Consider the following 25,934-nt stretch of genomic DNA (forward strand, 5'->3'; position numbering starts at 1 on the left):
GAAGATTCTAGGCACGCGTTGACAACGATGGTGAACAAGTGGGAGACTTTGTCCTTTTGAAGCTATTAACATTAGATGTATGTTACATTGTATTATCCGTTCTCTTTTCATTAAAAACGATAATCCCATATAAGTGTTAACGTTTTTTTAAAAACACCCTGTAACTATATATACAATGAGGCAATGCGCTGGTGATCAATCGTGCTTTTGCACGCTGATGACCGACTAACTGCTGGTTTGAGGCGTGAACACGACACCGGTGAACCTGCGGCTTTCCACAGAGGTGTGGGGGGAACGACTGAAGGGCAAGAAAAAGAACCCCCGCATCGCCTCTCCCAGGGGGTCGGCAAACAAAATAACAAGAGCAGCCATTTGTTTCGAATTCAGTAGAAAAAAACAACAACGGCCCCTCAATGTCTCAAGAGCCGCAATGCAACGTGAATACGAGACGTCGGGGTCCTTAATAGATAACGTCACGAGGCGGTCCTGAGTTTGCCGACCCCTGCCTGCCCTTTTGGGGGGGGTGTCGGGTCAAGTGCCGGCAGCGAGTACGGGCCGTGAAGGCCCCGGCGGCACACGAAGGGCCACAGTGCGGCCAACACCGCTCATGGCCGCTCGTCTCCAGTGGCGATGATTACACAGCGCACCAGGTGCTCATTTAAGGCCCAGGACCAGTTTAGATATTCACCACTGATGTTAGCCGGGCTCAAAATGCGAGGGGTCGTCAGGCTGGTCGCGCAAAGCATTACCCAACTGCATCCCACATATCACCGAAGGACTACGGCGGCCTTACAGAGATCACCCACATAGCCTGCAGAGGCTCTTGGGGGCAAGCGCTGTTCGCAAAGCACCTCCGAAGCGAGCACGCGGAACGCCACGTGCACACAGCGAGGAGACGAGAACAGTTTTTACAAATTTAATCAGGCTTTTTTTTTCCTCCATAAAACATGTTAAGTTTAATTACATTTGATGGAGTCGGGGAGACTGAGAAAATTAAAATAAAATGGGGAAAATTTAAAAAAATAGGAGGGATGTGGGGGGCAAGGGGGGGGGGGGCTGCCATAAAAAAAGCCCATTTAACTGGTCACGTGTGAAATAGGTCCAAACTAATTTCGGCGAAACAAAACAATTGTACGATTTTTTTTGCTCAGGTCTGAAAATCCAAACAAAACTAAAATCGGATTTCTGTACAGAGGGGAGGAGAGGTGGGGGGGTTGGTGAAAAAAAACTCAAACAACTAAAATCGGGATCTCCGGGGTTAGCCCCCACCCCACCCACCAACGCCACCCACATTCCACATTGGCATCGATCCTGTTCGCGGATGCCGCGTTGTGCACTCTCGCGAGGTTCATCATTCCCCGACCCTGCCCGCCAACCGGCGACAACTACCAGACGCCCACCTCGAGCTGCGCTCTTTAACCCCACCACTGTCTGACCCGTCTCACGGTCAAGACACGAATTAAACAAACGGTGCTGCTGCTAATGCACTGACCCACCCATACTGGACATGTGGTAAAAAAAAGAGCGTCATAGTTAAGCGGATTCCTCCTCCGGTCTAAACACAAATGATGATCGCAGTCCACAAAACACGGTTAACAAAACAACTCAATCCATTCATCAAGAGCACCGGCCTAAAAGGAATATAACCTGTGTAGTACACGTTTGGGGCAATGGCTCTTCCTTCATAGCAAAGACGATCTCCCCATTGCGCGCAATTTCACCTCGATTATATATGCCTTTGTTTTTTGTTTCACGGCAGCGTTGCTGATGAACGCATTGAGTTGTTTATATATAAAGACAACAGCTCGGCCACTTGAATTGTTCACTCAATGCTTGCAGCCGGAGTATAAATGTATCAGTCCTCCATCGTGTTTTAAACGAATACACGGAGACCCATGGTGGTGGTGATGGAAAAGCACGTCTGCGATTCAGACTGCCTTGGAGAAAAGGGGTTGGTGTATCGCGGTGACTTGTGTAAAATGGCAACATATTCTGGGATGAAAGGTGGGCACAACATGGCAGCTCAGCAGGTGGCCGCGTGCACCCACGTGTGTGGAATGTTATCCCTTTGTTACGCCTGGTGGGTTCCCCCCCCCCTTCCGCGTACTCAAGATTGCTGGGTAAACATCGCAATGACTCGGAGAAGAATTTCCCAGATAAATAAATGGCGTTATGTTGTTCCTCCAGCATGCGACAGGCAGCCAGTTCTTGTCTACGTTTTAAGAAATAAATGCATCCGAGCCATGGCTTCAACTGGTTGAGAACTTGGACCAAGAGCGCTTAAGACAGTTGTGAACAGCACCTCACGATCAGCAGGAACGTTTTGCGTCTCCAAAAACAGGTGTCCCTCGCTTTACGCAAGGTTCGGTTTGTGCGATTTCGCGCTGCATACGCGGCTACCCTATTTCTACCCATAAATTCGCTACATTGCGCCGTTTCAATCCACTCCACATGCGGCGAAACAGTCGTACGTGGGACGTTGTGTGTGTGTGTACTTTACGCGCTACTCGACCGCACAAAGCGGGGGAAACCTGTATGAGCAAAAACACGTATAATTCCATCAGCCCATCGGCTTTCCGGCCCAATATTCTCTGGCAGCAGCATTTGTTTGAAGGAAGCAAACTCTGGACCTGTTTCGCCCATCTGGGTCTAATCAGCGGTCAGGCTCGTTTAAACTACTGCTACCAACATCGTCCAGTTGGCATTTATTCACCAAACCTGATTGCTGGTGGTCTGGGAAGCCGGTAGGAAGATGGACTAACAACACTTTTCACTCGTGCGTGGGCGGGGGGGGGGGGCTGTGTGGGGGGTCAAGACGCAGCACGTAGTTCTGATTGTTTTGCCTTTGCCCGCGGCTCTCCACGGCGATACGGAGCAACGGAACCTCGTAGAGAGCACGATGTCCCGGGCGCGCAGCAGCCCGCCTCCAAAAAATTAAACAAAATTTAAACATCGAGACCGTTATAAATACCCCCAAAAGGTGTTCCTCTTTCCAAACCAAAAACTAAGACCAAAATAACCACAACAAAGAGACTGTGACAAATTGGACCTACCCAGCAGGCTTTTCCCAGTTCAAATCCCACCGACTTAACACCCCGGCGGCCCCACTCTTCCGAGCCCACCAACATGTTCCACCATCACCAACACAATGTCTTGTGAATTGGAAGGAAAAAAATATATCATATTTAAATACGAAGCTTCTCTATTCTGAAAAAGGGTGGGGGTGTAGGGGGGGTGTGGTCACCACAACCTGAAATGCCATCTTATTATTTAACAAGCTGCGTTCCGGACAGCAGTGGGGCGTGAGCGATCGGCCTTGCAGAGATCCTCCCGGGCTGCCGACGCAGGGCCCTGGCGCAGTGACATTTTATTTTTCGTGAGCTGCCCAACCGCTGGCATTCCTTTCTTGTTTTTTTCTTCTTCTAAATGTCTCCCAACCACTCAATGGCTTACAATGTTACTCTATGAAGGGCGAGCTGCTGCTGCTGCTGTCAGTTGGGTTCCTGTGTCGAGGATGGGGTTTGGAGGGGGGGAACGGAGGGGATAGAATCCTTCATGGCCACATCTTTCCCCAACAACAAATAATTTCACTTTCGGCGAGGTGCAATGCCCTATGAACTTTTATCGACGAACTTCCCTATTGCCAACGGATAACATAAAGAATAACAGCTGCAACTATTAGTCAGATTAATTCAACAGGAACAAAAATATATATAATCTGGGCGAATGATGCTCAAAAGATGTGGCATGGATTTAGCAGCTGTGCCGCACACACTGCTGCAGTGATCCATCCAACATATTCACTGCTCCCATCCGATGCACAATGTTCTTCCTCTTAACCGATAGAGAACTCTCCTCCCATCCGCTGCAGCATTTTCGTGTCATCCAACTAACAATATTTTACCGTGTCACTTACATAACCCTAATTTCATCCCAAGTAAAATCCACTCGCCCCCGCCCAATAAAGAACTATTTAATCCGATATGGAATCTTCATGTCGTCCTAAGTAGCAACCCTCGTCTCGTCTTTTGAGAAACCTCGTCTGGTCCGATACAGAACCGGTATCTCTATGCAATTAAGTACACTCGTCACATCTGAGACAGAGTTAGCATTTCCAATTTAAAACAATTGTCTAACCCGATACAGAACCATTTCATCCGATACAGAACCCTGGTCTCGTTCGTGTCACCACACTGGCCAATTCTTGAAAGTCATCATGTACCTACAAACCACAAAACACCGCAAACGGCTTAAACACTCGTCCGTAAAAAAAGAAATCATCACAACTGCGTAACTAATCGACGAGTCGCCATCGACCGCAACTGGGGTCCAAATACATTGCGATTGGTTTGGAGCTGCAGCTCTGATTTAAAAAAAAAACAAAAAAAATCAAATGGCTCCTTATTTTAAAAGCTGCAAACTTCCCTGAATGTTAACAAGACTGCACCAGGGGCTCTCAACCAGCAGCCGGTTGCAAAAAAAAACCACACGGTTGTTAAAACTAAATAAGCTGATGATGATGAACAACGACTTTGCATGTTTTATGTAATCGGCAGAAGGAAGCTATTGAAACCGGAAAGGACCCCCCCCCCCCACCCCTCCCCGTGGTAGTCAGGGCAAGGGCTACACGGTCCGTAGCTGTAGGGCAACCGTCGACACAGAGATTACGACCACATAGGTGCGTTGTTCGGCACGATGTCCGGCGTTCCGTAACTCGAGTGGACTTGAGGAATTGAGGTTCTCAGCAGGTGGGGGGCGGACACAACCACGGACAGCGTTGCCCAACAGCGCGCGACGCAACCCAATAAGTACGCCGGGAGAGCCGCGCGGAGAAGAGGCCATTGGGAGACCGCGGGCAAGCGCGAGTGAAACTACGCGCCAACACATCTCAGAGATGCCACCACCTTAGCTGCTGGAATCGCGGCCAGTAAAACATTGTTGTTGTTGTTGTTTGCGTCGTCGCCGCCTGCACACAAAAAGCACGATCGTGGACAGAACTGTCCGGCCCGGGGGCACGAGAAGAGAAATACTGAGAGGCGGATGACCCGAGGCACACAGACTCGGGACGGCAGCTTCGGCCGGCGCGGTGGAGGCAACCACCCAGCGGTCGTAGCGACCGGTTATCCGGCAACCTCGAACCCGATGCTTAAAATTTTGATTCAAAACGTGTTAACAATAATTAATGGCAACCAGAACAACATTAACTTGGATATCGCGAAATGGAAATGTTCAGTGGCGGAGGCACGTTTACAAAGGGTGGCTGGCTTGTTCTTTACGGACGTAATTGCTGGAACTGATTTTATCTTGCGATCTCGGACGGAATCGGGAACTGAACCTATCAGCGGCACAGACGACCGGTGGCGAGGCGGCGGTGCGGTCGACAAACAAAAACACCTGCTGTAATCAATGAGACCAGTGTGGCCCAGCTTTGAGCGTTTGGCGCGTGTCGATGCCCCAGCATCATCGGCGGCGGCGGGAAAAAGTGCAAATAGACCGCCACAGGTCGCCAATCTCGCGTCAAGTCGACGGGGCCGTCTCGAGAGTTGGCGGAGCTTAGGGGAAGCGGCCATCGCGTGACTCGCACCCCACAGGGGTCGTGCCGCGTTGTTTGGCGGAAACGTTTCCTCCACCTGGCCCCTCGCTTCGTTCCGTAAGTACGCGGCGCACGCGTGCCCCGCGTGTCGATCCGCTGGGTGTCCGTCGTTCGCGATCTGCCCGCGCGTGAATCATTTCGCTCACGGAGTTCCGCGGGGGTGGGGTGGGGCGGCCGTCGCGCACCGACGCTCGATTCTCGCAGCGCGTCGCTCGCCGTCGCCAAGATCGACATTTCATTGTTTTACAAAAAAATACCCGAACTTGACGCGGACTTCGGATTAGCACCAGTGCATTCGTTCTCGCTCGCTTGCTCGCGACTGCCCTTTCCTCCCCCCTCTTGGTCACCCGCACAGCATACGTTCACAACCCCAGCACGCGTGCGTGCGTACGTGCATGCGTACAGACGTGCGCATGTTCGTTCGTAGATAACGTCTTGCGACTGCGCGCACGCGCGGTTATCGTTTTATGATAACTCGCGTATGTAAGAGGCTGTCAAGACGTTCTGGGTACGACATAGTTAATAATAAATAAGATGACCGTTGTACTTCTTTATTTAGAGCTTATTTGTTAATTCATTCAACGTCCTTTATTTAACCACATGAGAGCCATTCCAACGTTCATTTGTCCGGGCACTCCGGATGTCCTCGATGTTACTTTTTCCACTGGTACAACCAAGCCGCACCGGCACGGGGCCCTCATGGTACCGGTGGTTTTTCCACTGGCTGTCTGTTGAGCCGCGCCCGAACCAAACCGTGAAACCTTGTTTAACCTATTTCAAACTACTTAAAAATGTATATTTTACCACGTAGGGCCCACTGAGTTCTATAGCTGTTTTTCAGAAGCAACTTGGCCACGAATGACAGCCCAAATGACGTGGCTTATCAGGTGGGAATTTACAGCAGCAGCCAATTACTATAAACGCGTGACGTTTTTTTTTCTAAATGTGGAGGGACAAACTGGAGAAAAATCCACGCGACCACGGGGAGAACACGCAAACTCCAAATATACAGCAGGCGTCAAGGTCGGGATCGCATCCACGACCTCCTGTATATCAGGCGAGGTAGTTAACATCTCGCCACCGTGGCACCCGCTAAAGATCCGAATCTTGCTCAGAATCGAGCCGTTCCAGGGGCGGAGGGGGTTATTAATCGTCTATGAAAATACCAAAAATGTATTAACATGCGACGTGAGCGGCACGGTTCGGGTGCTGCAGTGGAAAAACCACCAGGCGATTTCCGAGACTCGCTAGGCCAGCTCGGTTGTACAGAATTCCATGCAGAACCCCTTCTTTGGCAACTCCTTGAGAAAGTTGTCAAATCGATGCCATGCCCAGATTAATAAAAGGCCTCGCATTCATCTTACCCTCTTAATGGAGGGCTCGGGATAGTGCACTTATCATCCGATAACACGACACGAGGGCAACTGTTTAAACTAAAAGGTAAGTGCTTATCGGTGCATACTTTTAACGTTCAGCTCTCCAAACTCGGATCGTCCCCGCCACTATTTACACATTTCGCGTATGCTTGCGTACACACGAACCGCATAGTTGCACAAACGCACTCGGAAATTTGCCACGTCGTCCAGAGCTATCTAAAGCAAATCAACGTTTTGAATCGGTTTCGCATCGTCAGGGTTTACGATTCTAGGGTCTCAGCTGCCCAAAACGTTGACCGCGATCAATCGATATTTTACCCTGCGACTGACATTAAAAAAATCCTCTTTCTGAATGATCTTGTGGGTTCGCTGTAGCAGTAACGGTTTAGGATAGAGCACGCACACGCGTGTGACTATGCGCGAGTGTGCAAATTCACAGCGGAAACCGGTAGCCACACGCGCAAAGCGAAGGACTGCCGATTCCCACGCTCAGAGACAGCGGTGCGGGCCGCTCGCCACACTCGCACCTGCGTGCGTGTGCGTGTCGGGGGTAGGAACCGGGCACCACTTGTTTGGTCACGGCAAGCTCACCGCCGCGGCCAAGCAGAACAGGCTCCATGTTTGTGTTCCCCTTTTCGAGAGCCGTCAAATAAATTCCGCGAATGCGTCGTTCATATTTTCTGCCTCAAAATGCTGAAGACCCCGTGACGAGATCTCTCTGGAAGTGCCAATCGACAAGGTTTTAAGCGCGGCCGCCAAATGTGAAAAACCAACCCTCTACGCCAATGTGGTTACCCGGGTCTCCAATGCACACACAAGATTAACGGTTCTGAATGAGCTCTCATGCGGTTAATGACACGTACCGACCGACAGCCCGCAACAGAGATGCCAAAAAAAACACAACGCAGTCCCACCCTCCCCCCCCTCCCAGGGGCCCAGCGACGATCGGAAACCACACTCTCCGAAATTTTCCTCCGCGACTCTCGCTCCCCCATCAATCCCCAATTGGTACAAACGCAGCGCTTGTCCCGCCCGCAGGCGCTCCGAGTACTCCGTCTCTGGAGCTCACGCGACACCCCACCCCCGCGCGGGCATCGCTTCAACTCCACCTGCAATCTTCAACTCGACTCCTGGGGAGATGCCCGTCGCACGGCGCGTGCCGAACGCTCGAGAGGAGGGGGGAGAGGCTCAACACGCGGGCGTAGCCCTCAACATTGCGCGTGGATTACGAATGGCTGCGTGGAAAAAAAGTAAACGTACGTTGATATACACAGCGCGAGGGATGGGGTTTGTGTTGTTTCCTTCCTGCTTCATTCCTTTTCTTTCCTCCCAGGTGGGCAACCGAGACAGACCGGGGAAAGTTGCCGACGAAGAGAACTGCGTGAAAACTTTACAACCCCTGACGAACGCGCACGCACGCGTGCGAGCGTACATGGGAGCGGCTGGTAGTGCACAGCAACCTCCCAAAAAAAGTCAGGGCCTCCACCGCCGACCGCCACCGCAGACCGGGCGAGGCGAGGAGGCTGCTTGGATTCCCCGTTGCCGACGAGGTGGAGGGAGGGGGAGGCGCGGCAAATGCCCGAGGATTCGGAAAAGCACCGCTGAAGTCGAGGAATTGTCTCTGGGGGGTTTTGGCAGACGGAGGGGAGAGGACGGACGGACGAACCGACGGGAAGGACGGGACTGAAGGTCGTGCCGAGGACAGGGAGGGTCAAAGGCAGGAAAAAATAAATGTATCGCTCATCGGGCATCATTTGAAAGGAAAAATCGTGGAAATAATACAATTTTAAGATACAAAAAATTAATCATTCAGGTATTAACAAGACGGATGAAGTAATTTTTTTTTCCTGCTACAATTGACTGTACATATATATAGTTTTATATATAATGTTATTGTCCTAATGAGATAAACAAAATAAAATTAAACTTTTGCGGTGTAACGTAAGGTTTTTTGTTTTGCTCTTTCATCGTTCGGGTCCAGCAAAAGGAGTCCACCGCCTTGCAATTCGCGGTCGACACAGCCCCAGCGCCGCCATGTTCCCAGCATGCCGAGCAGCAGGACTTCCTGTCGCCAACGAGATGGTGCGCGGGTGTTGGAGGGGGCCGCGGGGGGACGGGGGGGGGGGGCGAGCTGGAGGGGTGCTGTTTGGGGGGCAAGGTCGGAGGGCGGTGGCTGGGGGAGCGCGCGTCACCAAAGACGGTGCTGGTGCAGGTTTCGACTGAGGACTGACCTCACGTCCGCTGTGAACCTGCAACCCACGACGCACACACACACACACGTGGACCACATCACGATGACAAAGGATCCCCCCTCGAGACCCCACCGTCGAGCCTTAAACAGACTGTTGAGACAACCACTTCGAGAGATACCCTAACATTCATGCAAGGAACACAGTATGAGCAGACAGCGACGTGAAAAAGAGATATTAGCATGATCTTTTGCGTTCCTTAAATTACTATGTACAAGTGCTGTTAACGAGCACACACTAAGGCCGCCACGGCACATGAGGCCAGCACCACCCCCAGGCAACCTTCGTCTTCCCCAGTGGTGGTGTTTACATCCAGAAAACAGGTACTGGTTTAAAGCTGAGTAGACCTAGAGGAGGCCCAGGATGGGTTAAAATATTTTTTGCCACGGTTACTGACGCGAGCGGGAATTGAACTCGAGTTGCTGGGTTAGTAGGGCATTGCGCTAAACCACTGCACTTCCGCTACCATTGGGTTAGACAGGCACAAACACACGCACAAAGATTAAGACCCCCCCCCCCTCCGTTTTAGCCTCAGACTATTGGGACAAGTGCTGTTCGCAAGCGCCTATGAAGGCCGGCATGGCACATGCAGGGTGGTGGGTGGCCAGCACCACGCCCGGCCGCCTTTGTCTCCCAAGTGACTATGTTTACACACCATACCGAGTACTTATTTGAGGCCAAGTCGACCTAGGAGAGGCACAGGATGGGTTCAAACATTCATCACCGATGTTGGCCGTGAGCAAGGGTCGCCGGGTTCGTAGCGCAGCCAGCGAGCCGCTACACGACCACTCCCCACAACGCTCAACCAATCGCAAGACACACGCTCCAAATACGCGCACACACGCGACGGCCCTGGCCCACGCCGTGGCCGCGGAGAGAGAACGGCACCTGAGTGCGTCGAGCATCGGCAGGAGGTTGAGGAGCGCCGTGTCGCTGGGGTCGCTGAACCACGACTTTATGGGGATCGCATTGTCTGTCGCAAGAAACACACACACGTGCACGCACGCAGAGGCAGGCACACACAGGTATACACCGTGGGTAAGAACGCAGTCACAACTGTAAACACACACACACGTAAAATAGCAACGAATGCAAGTAGGCAAACTGGCGCACACACACACACAGCACAGCAACACGCACGAACAGCCCCGCGCACACTATGCTTGTGAAGGCATGTGGCACAAGCACGGCCCTTTTGTCGATCCACTGCTGGATGAGGGCCTCCCCCAACACGCCCTGCGGGTCGAGGGAAGTGGAAGGTGTGGAGAGTAGATGTTGGGAGCATATTACAGCACAACGATTGATGTTTCTCCACTGCCCTCTGCTGACAAGACAGCCCCCGGCGCAGCACCTGTTATGCATAGGGGGTTGCGGTGGCCCGTCCAAGCACTCTACCCTGTTCGGCTTTCGAGATGTGGCGAGCTCGTGCGCATTTCAGGCGATTTTTCACTGCATCGCGCGTTTTCAGGTGCGCTTCTGCGGCCGTCTGGAACGCTCTTCCACCTGATATTCGGTAGCCACTGGAGCTATGCACTTTTAAATCACCTACATTGAAAACTCATTTCTTCAGAACTGCTTATTATGGGTTTAGTTTGTTATTCTTCGCCGGCACCTCCGATTAGCGCGGTTGGCTACAAACGGTGCGAAAGAAGTGCAACATACACACGTACATAGTGTTGGTGTGCGCTGTGCGTGCTGTGTACATCTGGCGCTGTGCGCCACGCTTGCGTGTCTGCTGCGCATGCGTAGGTAAACGTGGGGGGGGGGCGGTTGGTTTGGGGGGGGGGTGCAGGACAAATTCAGTTACCACTCGCCACTTACATTAGCCGTGGCCGGGAATCGAACTCGGGGTCATTGGGCTCATAGCGCACCATGCCACCGCTCGACAGTCCGTTGCAGGCTACACGGGGTGGGGCGATCGTCATCGTTGTGTGCCGTGCACGCAGATGTCGCGTGCGTTTCATTACCTGGATGGCCCCGGTAAGCGCTGGGCGAGTTGTCCAGAATGACTATGCTGGCCAGGTCTCCATGCACCGCCATCAGATTCTTCGTGTAGCTGCCCAGCTCCACAGTACAGTGCTGCGAAGGACGGCACACGAGCCAAGAGTTTAGGGTCACCGTCTTCTTTCGCAAGGCATTCGAACAGAAAATCAGCAGCGGCGGCAGCGGTGACAGCAGCGCCAATGGCGGGCTACAATTGTCCATTTAATGCTGCGAGCCATTTCAAGGTTATCCCTGGTGGTGGCCGGGTGCAGTCCACTTGCTCCACCGGAATGCGCGCGTCGTATCGGGCCTCACCTGTCTGTAGTATCTCCTCTGCAGGATGCTGCGGTTGTTGTCGAGCTTTTCGGCCACTGCGGAGCCGTAGATCTCCATGCTGGCCGTGAACACAACCAGCTCGTACCACTGGCTCACCTGTTGGGGTGGGAGGGTGGGTAAGGCGGCAGGTCGAGACACTTGCCAGCTTCATTCTGTGACAAACGGGACCACGCACTGTGGCAGGCCTACATAGCCTTAACAGACTGTTGGGGAAAAGTGCTGTTAGCAAGTAGCACCTATGAAGGCCGGCACAGCACACGGGGGGTTGAGTTGCCAGCAGCACGTCTGGCCACCTTCGTCTCCCAAGTGGCGATATTTGCACACCGCACCAGATACTCATTTGAAGCCGAGTCGACCTATGGGAGGGCCCAAGACCGGTCTTACATTGGCCGTGAGTGGGAATTTAATTCGTGTCGCCGGGTTCGTAGCGCTGCCCTACTGCTCACCATCTAAATGGACACAGGGGGTCTGTACACATACAGTATATACAGTATATAATTAGAGGAAGTAGCCGTCACTGACCGACGCCACCCCTCCCAATCCCCAGCATCCCAAACTCCCCACTCCTGGGTGTGTCCCCCCCCACCCTGCACGTGAAAACCCCCCGGGGCACCCCCCCCACGCAGCTCCCCCCCCACACTGCTCCCCCCCCAGCTGCCACCCTCCCATGTGTCCACGCCCACAGCCCCCTCCCCCTAGCGCACGTCACGCATACACAGCTAGGCCACAGGAGGCCAAGCAACGTGGCAAACGTCCAACTGTTTCGTTTACAAACGTCCCTCTCGCCCGGCACTAATTAAACATAAATAAATCGCTAACAACTCGAAATGCTAAATTAGCGAACACGAGCAACGAGCACGCCGACGAGAGCGCCTCGCCGCCGCCACCGCCGCCACCGCCGCCACCGCCGCCACCGCCGCCCCTTGCTTAGCCGCCGCCGAGGGGCGCCGGTGACCCAACGGCGGACGGGGTCACGCCACGACGACGCCGGCGTAATCGTTTCCAGATGCCGCTTACGGCACGCGGGCAAACGGCGCCCGGGCCCACTGTGCCGGTCTCGTGGCATTTGCTAGCTCGCTCCATTGCGGCGCGACACCAAACCGCAAACTCGTGGTCATTTTATCAGGTAATGCTCATTTTTCAGAAGTGGCCTGGTCACATATGATAGTTCAACGAAGTGCTTCATCACGTGGAAATTTATAGAAGCTAAATACTCCACGTAACCACGAGGAGAACATGCAAACTCATAATATACAGGCGCCAGGGTTGGGATCGTACTCGCGACTTCCTGAATACGAGGCGAGGAAGTTAACATCCTGCCACCGTGGCACCCCACGCCACCGAGGGACACCGTCACGTGGTCCACCCCCCCGGCACTGCGTCGTGGTAAAGCCTTGGACCACAGCCACAGTAAATCCGAGACCGGACCGAGGCTCAGACCGCGTGGGTGAATTCAGTCACTCGAAAATATCAACTGCTCTTCATTTCCGAGTCTCAAATAAATTTTGTTTTAACTGGGTGGTAACTCAAAGAGACCACGATGAGTTACATATGCAAGAGCGTTCGAGACTATTACAGTCTGCCAGTACCGGGCGATGATCGCTGCTGTGTGTATAAACCCAATTAAACGATGGGTGCCAAAAATTGTACCCTAATGCCGGCAAACACAATGGCCTACTCTTGCGAATCGCATCAGGGAATCTTTACCGTCCATTGTGAAGCAGACGTATTAACACGGTTATTACGCCATTATGAAATCAACTCTCCAGTTAATGAGTGAGCGCGCAATGAGTTCTGAAGCTCTGATATTGCCCGTCGTGTTCTGGACGTAACCACCTGTTGAGAGACCCATGTTCCACAAAATGAGTTGTGAATACTGCAGATTGAGTTCTGGATACGACTTACCGAGTTCTCATTCATGAACACTGAAGTGAACTTTGCTAGCCGAAAATTCAGCAGGCGTGTGGGTGCTCGGTGCACGTTACGATCGCAGGCTCGTGAGAGATGGCGATGTTTTGGGGAGGCCTTCATCCAGCAGGGAATTGATTATGGCCGGGCCAATTATGGAAACATCGATAATGATGGCAACGATGAAATTGATCTCATCCGACTACTACCAGGAATGTTCACGTTCTCACAAATGAGACTGAGAGACACCAAACCATCCCCGAACCTCAACATAACCTCGACCGAACACCGGCCCCTCAGCGAGTGGCAGCTGGAGCTAAGCTTTGCACGCGAGCAAACGTGAACCCGGTGGGCGGGCGGGCAGGCGGCACGGCGGGCCCGTGTCGCGCTACCGTCGAGAGCCGCGCGACGCGCGAGCTCACCACTTCGAGGAAGAAGTCGACGTGAGGCCTCTTGTGCACGAAGAACCGCACTGGGTGCCTGTCGATGATCACCTGCGGAGCGCGCACACCCGCAAACCGCTGTCGCTTGCTTCCCAAGACGAGCCCCTCTTGTACTTACAGCTAATTACACACAATTAGGGCTGACATTGCCAATGCATCAGATCTGCCTGTAATGGGGATGGCACGATAACTCTCGTGAAGATGGTCCGATGTAAATTACATTTTCATATAAAGTCGTCTGGCTAATTAATAGGGACTAACTCCAGAGGCAACCGCCAAATTGATCACAGGGTTGGCCAAAACTTGGGAGACACAAATCAGAGTAAAATTGACAACAAGGTGTCTCAGTGGCTGCTAGTTTTAAAAGGGGCACCTGACCACAAATAAAACAGTGGATAGTAATTTTTTGTCCTTTATCGACTGTATTGACTGATCGTCGTGGGGGTTTTTCCCCCTCAGTTGCAAAAAAACTCCTTAACAGAGTTGGCCCTATATACCCCAACATAGGCCAGGCAGAGCTTGGGAAATTGTCAACGGTGGGGGCTGCCATTCCTACTCGTCTAATTTGTCCATGCTCCTCTCCATCTCTCTCTCAATCTTCTCAATGACATTGACTATTAATTTGATTTTAAAAAGTCCCGGCTGCGGCGCTCACCTTGAGAATGAAATCCGGCGGCGTGCCCGGCCGCACCATGGTGCGTGACATGCCGTCGTGGTGCGAGTGGATGAGCGTCTCGTCCAGATCCAGCACCAGGATCTTCCGCCGCACCTGGCCTGCACCGCCGGCACGGACGCGAGCGGTGTCACTCCTCGCAAGGGGCTCTCGCTCGTCGGCGGCGACGCCAATGTGCGTTCAACGACGAACTACTTTCTTGAGCTGCGTGGCTGAGCGGTACAATACACTACGTGGATTGATACAGTAATGCGGCGCCGTACCATCAGCTGGCGAAATGTTAACTACCTTGCCTGGTGTACAGGTCGTGGGTTCGATACCAAACCCAACGCCTGTATATTGGAAATTGCATGTTCTCCCCGTGGTCGAGTGGATTTTTCACCAGGACCTCCGGTTTTTCCATCCACATTTAGAATCAACTTGCGTTTAGAGTATTTGGCAGCTATAGACTTTGAACATGATAAGACACTGCGTTGAGCTTTCACATGTGGCCAGGTCACTTATGAAAAAAATCTGTATAGCTCAGTGGGCCTTACCTGGTAATATAAAAACAGTTTAGTGTAGTTTCATGTGTGTCCCGGCATCTTACTGTGTGTGTGCGCAGTACATCGTATATCGGCAAATATTATCGTTACATTTATGGGGAAATTGTTTTCGCTGAACGCGTTTTTCTCTTAAAGGCGGCACTTTTCAGCAACGCATCTACCGCGTTAAACGAGGACCACCTGTCCATTTCATTGACATACTTTGCCCATCTCTTGCCACAGGGGTTAGGCCATCAGATCCCTGCACCATCAGAGGAGCCACCAGGTGGCGCCAGTGACTCGCACACGGATCACTGAGCTTGAAGGCCCGCTGCAGCCTACAACACCTACCATAGCTTGCGGCAAGCCTACCATAGCCAGCCTCACACCCAAAAATCAACAATCTCCCGTTCGCAATTTTCAACAAGTGTCAAGTTTCAAGATTATTTTGGTTAGCCAGGTGAGAACTGAAGAGACCAGGATAAGTATCATTCGCAACGAGTGACCTGGGTCATAATAATGACAATCACGACTGGATACAATTGGTGTGGATTGCAGGTCCAGCCGGTGTGCTTTGCTGATAAGACCCAGGTGGCTGAAACCGGTCCCAAGAGTTTGCTTGCTTTTAAACAAATGCTGCTGGATAATATTGGTCTGGAGAACCAATAGAATGATGACTAAAACAAATATTGTGTTTGTATGTGGAGGCACAATACCGGAACAGAGGAGAGGTTATTGACGTATCTGCTAAACGTTATGCATGTTGGAAACGCGTGATCGCACGTGCAGAATGATGCTGGAATTTGATCTTCCGAACGCATGTATGAGACTACGTACACACACACCCGCTAATTCTGAGCAGTGGGATTCCGTCGTCATTATTTAATAAATCATCATCACCAGCTATGGTTTGGGAGAGTTCCTTCTTTGGCTACCAATCCTTCATCAGTCTCGTCCATTCACCATTACGTTAATCTTGTTAGCAATAAGATCTTGCCCAAGCCCACTCAATTTTCTTGACAAATCATTTGGTGATGCTGCATTGGCGGTTGTGCACAAGCACAATTAACAAATTGAAACATTGTATTTATTGACCGTTCGTCGATAATGCTGTGTGGCCCGAAAAGTTTTTTTAATTGCCAACGTTTCGGGCAATAGCCCTTCTTCAAACCACATGAAAGGTCGATTTACCAAAATGTCGCTTGTTATATATTTTTCCTTTTAAGGCCACAGCATTATTGACAAATGTGAGTTTTAGACTTCTCAGCACTCCCCCGATGCACGTGTTCCTATTCTGGTTCCCGAATGTAATTCCCAAAATGCGTCTCTCCATGCTTCTTTGCACACTCACAGCTGCCATTCTATAGTGCTTTGTTCAGCGGCCCTGTGTCTTGCCCGTACAACAAAGCGGGTGATATGCATCGACTGCAAACGTTCTTTTTTTAAGCACGCCGGAATGCTGCTATTTCACAATCAACTTTTCGTTCGCCTCCCATTCAACGGATGTAAAGGAATACGTAAAGCCACGAAACTACATCTTTGTTTTGCACGTACGTAGCTCAACTGCGTACAAAAGTGACATTTGAAAGAAAAAAAAATCATTCAGGACCACGGACCCCGGTGAGAAGCCCCCAACCCCCCCTTTCCCGTGCGGATCCCCTCTACTCACTGAGCCGCACCCGAGACGTGGGCGAGAGGGGCAGCAGATCGTACCGCACCGTCTGATACTGGATAATCTGCACGCCAGACGCACACAAACGCATTGCGGTTTGTCAAAAAAAAAAATCACAGCCGGCGACTACGCACGGAAATCTGACACCCGATGCCCACGTTACAAAGCGGCCCCGGCCACGAAACAGTCGAGATTGGACAGACCCATGCAGGCATTGCCACAGGCCGAGCTGTAAGGGGGGGGGGGGCGGGTTACGAGTAGGGGGGGGAAGTCGAGACAGGAAAAAAATTTCCATCCCGCAGGGACGGCAGCAGCCGCACGCGGTGCTAGTCGAGGGGGGGGGGGGGTCCAGCTTGGAGAGACCGCGTCCTAGAGATCAAACACAGTGTGGATTTAGGGGGCATGTAAGACGCAACTGCACTCCCAAGGTGCTGGGTCAAGCGTCGGAACATGTGCTCCACGTGAAGAGGGTGGTCATGCATCCGAGGGAATAAACTGAATACGTACATAAATCAAGTGTCAAAGTACTGCCACCACACATACTTACATACACACACACAACGCAGAGCCTTGTGCAATTCCACGTTTGCGCCAATTGCGGCTAAAATGCTACCATCCCCCCACCCCTCGCCGGCTCCACTGCCACACGCTCACTCGCTGACGGTGACGGCAAAATTGGAGTCACAGCAGAGGCGTCACTTGCGTCAGCGCCGTGTCAGGTGTCGGATCCGGCCGTTCGCCCATCTGGCACACAGCACTACCGCCGCCACCACCAGCAACATCAGCACCACCAGCACCACCACCACCACTTACAACAACAGTTGCCATCCACTCAGCGATGAATACGAGGGTGACATGAATCACGTGGCGGCGACGTTCGTGACGTCACCCAGTGCTTGTACCAGGCTAGGTGCACTTAGAGGCCATGCAAAGCGTGGAAGGCTGACTGGTAGGTCGCAGGGCAGACCGACTGGCAGATGCACTGCTTGTACTTCCCAATGTGCCAACTTCCAGCATTTTAGTCGACCGATGCTCTGCTCGTTGGTATGAGTGTTGCTCCTCCGTCCTCCGTTGTTGGAGGGCAACTGAATTGGATGCAACGGGCTGATTACCCCATCGCCATGAATTAAATTTCCAGTGGACTACAGAAAGATAAGCACCACCACCATCATCACCACTGATAAACACCACTACACTTACCGCCACCTCCCCCATCATCATCATTATGACGACCACCACCACCACCGCTACCACCGAGAGCAGTAGCAGACACATCAAAAGCAGCCGTCATCCATCACCACCGGCTCCACGCGGCTGCTGCGCCGGACCGCGGCAGCTTGGTCCACGACGATACGAACACGTGCAGCGAGTTGGAGCGAGCCCAGTTGCTGGTAGGGCATTCCCAAAATAAATGCCCGCCAACTACCCGCACCATCCCCTCCCCCCTCGACAACCCCCGCCGCCCCCCTTAACCGCACCAACCCCTAACCTGGTGCGGAGAGGGCCACGGAGCTGGCGGCGTCAGCTGTGGCAGGAATTCCCGCCACCTGTTGCCGCTGATTTTTTTTACGTACGTGGAAAAGGGACGGCCGAAAGCGCTGCGGTGGCCGAGAAATTCGTCATCACCCAACGGTGACCGGTGTTTCGACGCCGTACGCCAGACGGTGTGGCGACTTCCTACCGCTATTGAAATCACTTGAAACTGTGGTGGGAATTCCACTCGGTTTGTTGTTCTTCTTCTTTGCGCGTGCACAGCGGATTATAACGGAGTAATGCGACTTACGCACCGAGCGGTCATTAATTGCACGTCATTCTTCTTAATTCCACCCTTTGGTAACAAAAAAAAGCAAGAGGACATTTCCACCACGTGGAATTTTTAAACCTCAGGATGATTATGGTTGGGGGGGGGGGGGGTAACAACCGCCAATTTCGTCGATTTAGAGCTAACGGCTATAATGTAGCCTGCTCCGTTGGGTCAGCGTTACTTCTAGTAAGCATTTTTTATTTTAGTCATAGTCGTAAATCTAGCTGACGACAACAACATCATCATGTGGAATTACGTCTCTGGATTAGTCAAACGTCAGTCTATGGATTTCATTTGAGCGTTCTCTTAGTCTAGTCGACGAGACAAGTCAAACAATTAGTCCACAAACAGCGGTGCGAAGGCCGTAAAAAAAATGTCCACCCTAATATTTCCAGGGCAGTCAAGCGATTAACTCGGTCTGCATTTTTAAATATGTACCAAGCCAATTAACACTTTTGGTCTTCCTCGGCGCCTCGCAGTCTCCAGTGACGTTACTAAAATTATTTTGGGCTGCGTCTCACACAGATTACCTCATTTTCGCTGGGTCTTAGTCACGTTTCAACCTCTGGTGGGTTAGTCTTGATCTTTTCGAATCCGCTCGTAATCATCGTCGACTCAAATTAAACACACACTCACTCCGTTGACGAATATTTGCATCACTAATTTAGTTGGTAAAATCAATGCTGGCACTGGCTGGATTGAGGCCATCCAGCTGGGAATAAGATCCCAGCCAACAGAGATGACAGAACATCCCCTACTCGCTCCATTGACTCTCTCCAGGACATATTGCACCTCCCCCCCTCTGCCACCACCACCGTGCTCCTGCGAGCAAACCCAATAACCCCAACCGGATGGAACGTCCACTAGCTGCGACAGAATTTGGAAATATTTGTTATTTGAAGTGGTGGCCGCTGTGTTTAGCGCGCTGCACTATGAACCTGCAGGCCTGAATTCAATCCCCGGCCATGGTTAACATCAGTGGCGAGTGATATTTTAACTGATCCTGGGCACCCCCTCCATCACAAACCAGCGCTGACCAGCGTGGTGAAGTATGTATGGTACAACAACCCCTAAGACTGGCACGGCATGGTGCGGCCTTCATCCATGGGTCAAATTACAATTGGCCCTAATTTATTACTCATTATTAATTAGTATGTAAATACAGATGTATCTCAATACGCTGTAAATGATTAAGGACGATCGCATCCCAGGGACACCAGTGAAAACAGGAAAATATACCGAATATACTTTGATATTTAAGATACTTCACAGATAGCAGTCGATGCGATGGAGGTCTTGGGCACGGGTTTGAACAGTGGCAGGGAGTCGGCATCACAGATGGCTGTGGGGAAGGAATTATAGACTACGGAGGCAGAATCAGAGATGTAGCAAGCAGCCATTAAGAAGAGGTTGAGCAGTTTTCAAGGAAGGCTACAGTCACTCGAGTGGAGATGGGATATCGAGGCTGTGTGAACTAGAGAGAGAGACTTTAAAACCAGTCAGGAGCACTATACAAAAAACACACGAAGGGGGAAAAGAGTGAGATTACGTGGATAGAGGTATGTGGGCGTGAATGAAAAAGGCTCTTAAAAGTTGGTAAGGGGCAATCTTTGTAATCTACATCATGAGTACATTTGGTATGCGTTCCATTGTCATCGAGCAGGGGTTGGCAACCTGCGGCTCTGTACGGGCTGCTTCGTGACGTAATGTACATGTGTGTGTACGTATTCACACGCATTGCGGTTCTTGAAATATTGAGTCTGTACCGACATCGAAAAAAGTGGCTCTTCTCGTTATTTTTGCTGCCGACCCCTGTTAAGAGAGCAAGGCGATCACGAAGGCGCTATGTTTCATGGGCAGTCTGTGCTGTGGTTTCTCAGTAGGGGGTGATGTTACCATGTGTAATCCCAATGGAGTATTTTTGCAGGTACATTTTTTTCTTTGGCAAATTTGGACCACGACACCGGCACACAACGGGCCTACTCTTGTCGAATAATGTCACGTAATCTTTAACCTCCACTGTGAAGCAGACGGCGTGTATTTCAATGGTTAATACACAGTACAGAATTAACTGGGGCTGCCTACCGGATTTGACCATTTAACCTCTGCAACAACAAACGGCGAATATGCCGCCCCGCTAGGCCGTGTCACCGCCCCCTGTACTTGATTCGGGATTGGATTGGGAGCCAGGGGAAGGAGCGGAGGAATGGGGTGATGTGGTCTTGTTTACAGGGGGCTGTTATTTCATGAGCGTTTATTTTCCAGGAATAACGTCTCCACTCACATCACATTCTTCATTAATTTGTTTTTCAATAATTGCTTTAAGTGATTTATAAATCAATGCATCTTATCTCCTTCTAAAGCAGGTCAGGTTTATAACATATACAAGCTGTAAACACAAAATGACCATAATTTACAGCCACATAACAGTGATGAAATAGACCCACTGAGAGACGCGAAACGACATTGCTCTTTTGTTTGCAAGGGCGACGTTACAAAGACATGAATTCACAGAATATTTTACTAAATTTTAGAGTGCCCATTCTGATGATTGGTCCATTTAAAAAACAGTCGGGTTTTCCTCCTTAAGTTTACTAACTCGGGGGAAATAAAAACTGAAGTTGTCATCTGTACGCAACTCGTCCCAGCAGTCTCACTTCAAGGGAGAGCCATGTTTGTTGTGGTTGTGACTGCAACAAATTTGGGTGGGGAGAGGCCTTCGTGCAGCATTGGAGTGATCATGGCTGATGATGCATGAAGGCTTGTTTTGTGAAATGGAATAAAATATGATTGGACCAAATAATAATAATGATGACTGTTATTTGGATGACTTATTTTCAATTACATCAGCACTGGCCCTGAGTTCCCAAAGTATTTTTGCCCAAGAAGCTTATGGGCCCCAAGGCAGGTTTCGCCCACTCCGCCAATACAGTTGTAGAACTCTTTTACGAGTTGAACGGCCGACCGTAAAAGGATTAAAGCGATGATCATGAATACAATGACGAAGACGATGATGAGTGGGGTCCACACTAGGCCTTACCGAGCAACAGGAAGCACAAGATTCCACAAAGAGCTCTCGAATATGTTTTCGGGTTCGACCGCGTATTGATTCCCACAATGTCCACACACTTTACTCCACACGTGCTGGGAGAAATCTTTATGGCGCCTTGGTGGCGAGATGTTAACTATCTCGCCTGGTATACAGGAGGTCGTCGGTTCAATCCCGACTCTGACGCCTGTATATTTGGAGTTTGCATGTCTCTCCCCGTGGTGGCGTGGATTTTTCTCAGGGTCCTCCGGTTTTGCCCTCCACATTTATAATCAAGATGCAGAGAATGTGGCTGCTAAACTGTCCACGTGATAAGCCACTTCGTTTAGCTCTCATTTGTGGCCAGGTTGCTTCTGAAAAAAGCTACATAGCTCAATGGGCATTACCTGGTAAAATAAAAATATAGTTGAATAGTTTTATAACCTGAATATTCCAGTTGAGTTTAATAATTCTGAAGCTCACAGCTTATGGAGCCAAGCGTAAGATTTAATTCACGTCGTGCAACACGGGGTACACAATCTTTAAAACATTGGAGGGCTGTACGCCACAACCACGAAAAAAAAGCAGCGTTCCCCCAAACCGAGCGTGAAACTTCACAACCTAACTCTCTTCGACTTCCTGACCCCCAGCACCGAATTTGTTCACAGCTTGCTCGCTCCGCGTCAACCACCGAGTCCAATGGTCACTCGTCCGTTACGTCAAGGTATGGGGCGCCACAGGGGGTGGCAGTAGCAAAGTCAAACACGCACACACCCTGAGTAATCGTCAATAAATGCCCGACTGACCACTTGGATCAACCGTTTTTGCAGCAACTGGGGGATTTTCTCCCGTGTGTTTTTTGTTGGGCTGTGACGCAAGTTATTTGGCATGCGAGCGCATTTTCAGGAACTTTCAATAATGAACTTTCAGTTCAGTTCTAGAAGAACCCCTCCCCCCACGGCAAATGGAGCAAAACGTCGAAAATAACCTGAACGACACTCAGTACAACTTGGCACTTGCACACAATCCAGAGCACCTTCACACATGAAGCCCAACGTGACATCTACATCTCACCTCAACTACCAGTCATTCTTCTAGCGACGCATTCTGTTCAAGCCCACTTACTTTGACTCAGTTTGAATTGGGTCTGCATGTGCTCTCCAATCAATGAAGTTCTCCGTTTCTTGATGTAATTGCAAAAATGCACCTTTCCATGCATAACGGTGCCATTTTCAGTTTATATGCCAATTTCTTTGTTTATGGTTATAAACCATATGTCACAGCAGGTAGAATGCACCAATTCAAAACATTCTTTCTTCCTTAGGCCAATCTGTGCGTAAACTTTAATCTCTTTCCAAACACAGTCGTCAACAGGCATACAATGCATGTTCATATGCCTCGGGTTAAAGTTAATGGCTAAACCTGGCTAGGGGTTAGAGGACGAGTTTAAAATCAGCTTTTGATTTTTCACTTTTCCTTCTTATGAAAAAAAAAGGGAACAGAGCTTGGCTGGAGAACAAAAGAAGGTGGTTGAAAATTAACAAAGAAGAACTATGGTTAGGCATTAGGGAAATATACCACGAAGAACCCCTGGGTAACTTACGCAGGACTGTTGGGGCAAGCGCTGTTAGCGGGCATCTATGAAGGCCGGCACGGCGCACGAGGGGGTGGTGTAGTCAGGGCCCATGCCTTTGTGTCCCCAGTACTGATGATTACACACCACAGCATGTACTACTCATTTAAGGCCAAGTCGATGTAGGGGAGAACCAGGACCGCTTCGGATAATTGCCACTTATTATCTGTACAAAAACGACTATGCCACTGCTCCCCACTTGCAAAAAACACGTATAGACACCCATATATACATATATGTTAATAATCACTGAATGGGCACACCAGCAGATTCACATTTGCAACATCATAGCATGAGTTCACTTAGTTCAATTGTTCAACGCAGGGTTATATAAGGAAACGAAGCCATGCGAGAGCAATGTGGAAATGTCACCAGTAGGTCAGGAAGTGATGTGCCGAGGAGTACCGCTCAATGACTGTACCCATGGGGAAGCTTTGATAAACAATCACACTGCACAACCACGACAGCCACACGAATACGTTCCCGAATATCATGCGTTCCTTTTTCCGTTCCACAATATAATTGCAAACGTGCATCTTGTATGTATGTTGAACTTCTTTCGCACCGTGCGTAGCCAAGCATGAGGTTGCACACTTTTTAAGTCGCATTGCCATTGTCTACGTTAAGGACTGGCAAAGTTTCTGAACCACGTTATAGAGGTACATTCACCGTCCACTTATAAGACCCACACACCAGATTATTGAGTGGTTGCTTGTTTGAACTAATACAAAGCAGGTGAATTAAAAATAACATTTTTTTTAACCGAATCTCTGCTGGTACTAACTGTCCCACATTTTCATCCAACCACTAACCTTCCTTGGGTTTCAATTAATGAAATGTTAAGGGACATGTATTTAGTTTTCATGTAGGGTTAAGGGGTTAGGTTTTAGTGGTTCGGGATATGGTTAGGGTTTACGAATCAGAGTGAGTAATGGTTACATTCCTGTCAACCGCTCATCAGTGCCCACCTTATTAAACCAATTCAGGCTTTATTGGTCACCCTGTACCCTTGTAAATCTCAACGTTCATCCTACAAAGTCCCATGACAAGGTAGAAACACAAACAAATAGACATTTATTTTATATTTTGCCCGTATTGAAACGGCTGTACGCCGTATGGACCTGAAAACTAAATTTCCCTGTACAAGAATACGGGGTAAACCGTATGGGTTGATAGGTATATGGTTAGGAGAGTAGTTGATACTTTTACAAAATATATTTTACTGAAATAGGAAGATAGACATTTTGGTTGACTGGTTTTCTTCTAAGCATTCAAATTAAGATGCACACATAACTCATTCATGATTCTACACAAACTCGGCTACAGATACAACTATATACGCATACTTTTGGACGTACCATCATGTCTAAACGCACACGACATCAAGTGTACATACAAGGGTACAAACATGTACTGTACTCCAAGTTGTACATAAGCATACACACACACTATTACAACTGTACTTGCTCACAAGTACACACACTGGTGTACACTCACACGGCCGTCACGCCACACGAGCAACGGTGACGTCATCGCAGAGCGTCGTGCCAGGCTAGGTGAACTTCGAGGCCACGGGAAATGTCCGATTGAGATGAGTGTCAGATGCACCGTGTGCAGTTGTTCGCATCCCCTAAGGCGCGCGCACTCCCAACACGTACACAGATGCCTCTTACCCTTTTGTCGACTAATGGCTACAAATGCCAAGTGCGAGCGCGTATTAACTTCCAAGTCCCAACACACACCACCACCACCAATCCGCCATGGTCAATCCACTGCTGGATGAAGGCATCCCCAAGGAACGGTCATCTCTCACTTGACAGCGGTGTGGTAAATCACCCAAGGCCTGCACACGAGATAACGCCGTCGCCGCCCTCTCACACACACACACAGCTAGGACACACTTCACAAGCCACAACGGAGTTACGTGGCATTCGTCGTCCTGCAAGGACGCTCTTTTGCCGGCCGCTTTCACGCGCAAACACAAACCTGAATAACACAGAAACCTCCATCACACTGTGTGCCGACAACGTGCACAAAATAACAATCGTTAAAAGCGGCTTCCCACGCAAACGGGCCGGGCGGCGGCCTCGACCAGAAAGTTTTCAATCTGTGCATGTTAACCCACTGACAAATAGATCAGAAACGTGGTGGTGAGGGGAGGGATGAGCACGTAAAATGACACGAAAGACGTACGTGGCGAAAATGGGCACAGAGACGCACGCACGCAACGGTGGACATTCCACGTTCGTATGGCAGGTGGCATATTCGAGGAAGCGGGAAGAGAGATCGCGCCCGGGGCCTGGTCGCCTACGGACCCCCCCGGCCTTGCCTGCCCGCCCCTACCCACCGTCCGGATCTGCCGACGGAGGACGTAGAGCACGAAGCTCCAGGCCTTGAGCAGTAACGCGTAGAGCTTGGCAACGGCGGAGATGAGCGTGCGCAGACTGAGCAGGAGGTAAGTCTTCATGACGAGCGCGGCTGACGCCTTCGCCTCGCGGCCGAGGTGAGACGACATGGAGACGGCCGCTCCGTGGCTCTCACCTCCTCCTCGACACCGCCATCTTCACCCCTCCCCTCCCCCAGGAGTCCCCTGCCACGACTTCCGGCGAGCCCGGCGGAGCGAAAGGAAGTGACGTATTTAGTGAGGAAAGCCCCTCCCATCTCCCCCCACACTCCCCTCCCATCTCCCCCCACACTCCCCTCCCATCTCCC

At 50.7% G+C, this 25,934-nt stretch overlaps 1 protein-coding gene across 1 annotated transcript; it reads right to left on the reverse strand.

Annotated features, from left to right (window-relative positions):
- Positions 1-902: 902 nt before the first annotated feature.
- Positions 903-25,822, reverse strand: CTDNEP1 (CTD nuclear envelope phosphatase 1). The gene is made up of 8 exons (XM_032962132.2): positions 25,570-25,822; positions 16,755-16,821; positions 14,544-14,662; positions 13,868-13,939; positions 11,517-11,633; positions 11,186-11,297; positions 10,107-10,191; positions 903-9,218 (listed from the first exon to the last, which is right to left on the reverse strand). The coding sequence occupies exons 1-8, from the start codon at positions 25,735-25,737 to the stop codon at positions 9,158-9,160; spliced, it is 801 nt and encodes a 266-aa protein (XP_032818023.1). The 5' UTR covers positions 25,738-25,822; the 3' UTR covers positions 903-9,157.
- Positions 25,823-25,934: the final 112 nt, after the last annotated feature.

The sequence above is a fragment of the Petromyzon marinus genome, chromosome 28, assembly GCF_048934315.1.
Source record: "Petromyzon marinus isolate PM22_M1 ecotype Great Lakes invasive population chromosome 28, UKy_Petmar_22M1.pri1.0, whole genome shotgun sequence".
Taxonomy (NCBI): Eukaryota; Metazoa; Chordata; class Hyperoartia; order Petromyzontiformes; family Petromyzontidae; genus Petromyzon; species Petromyzon marinus.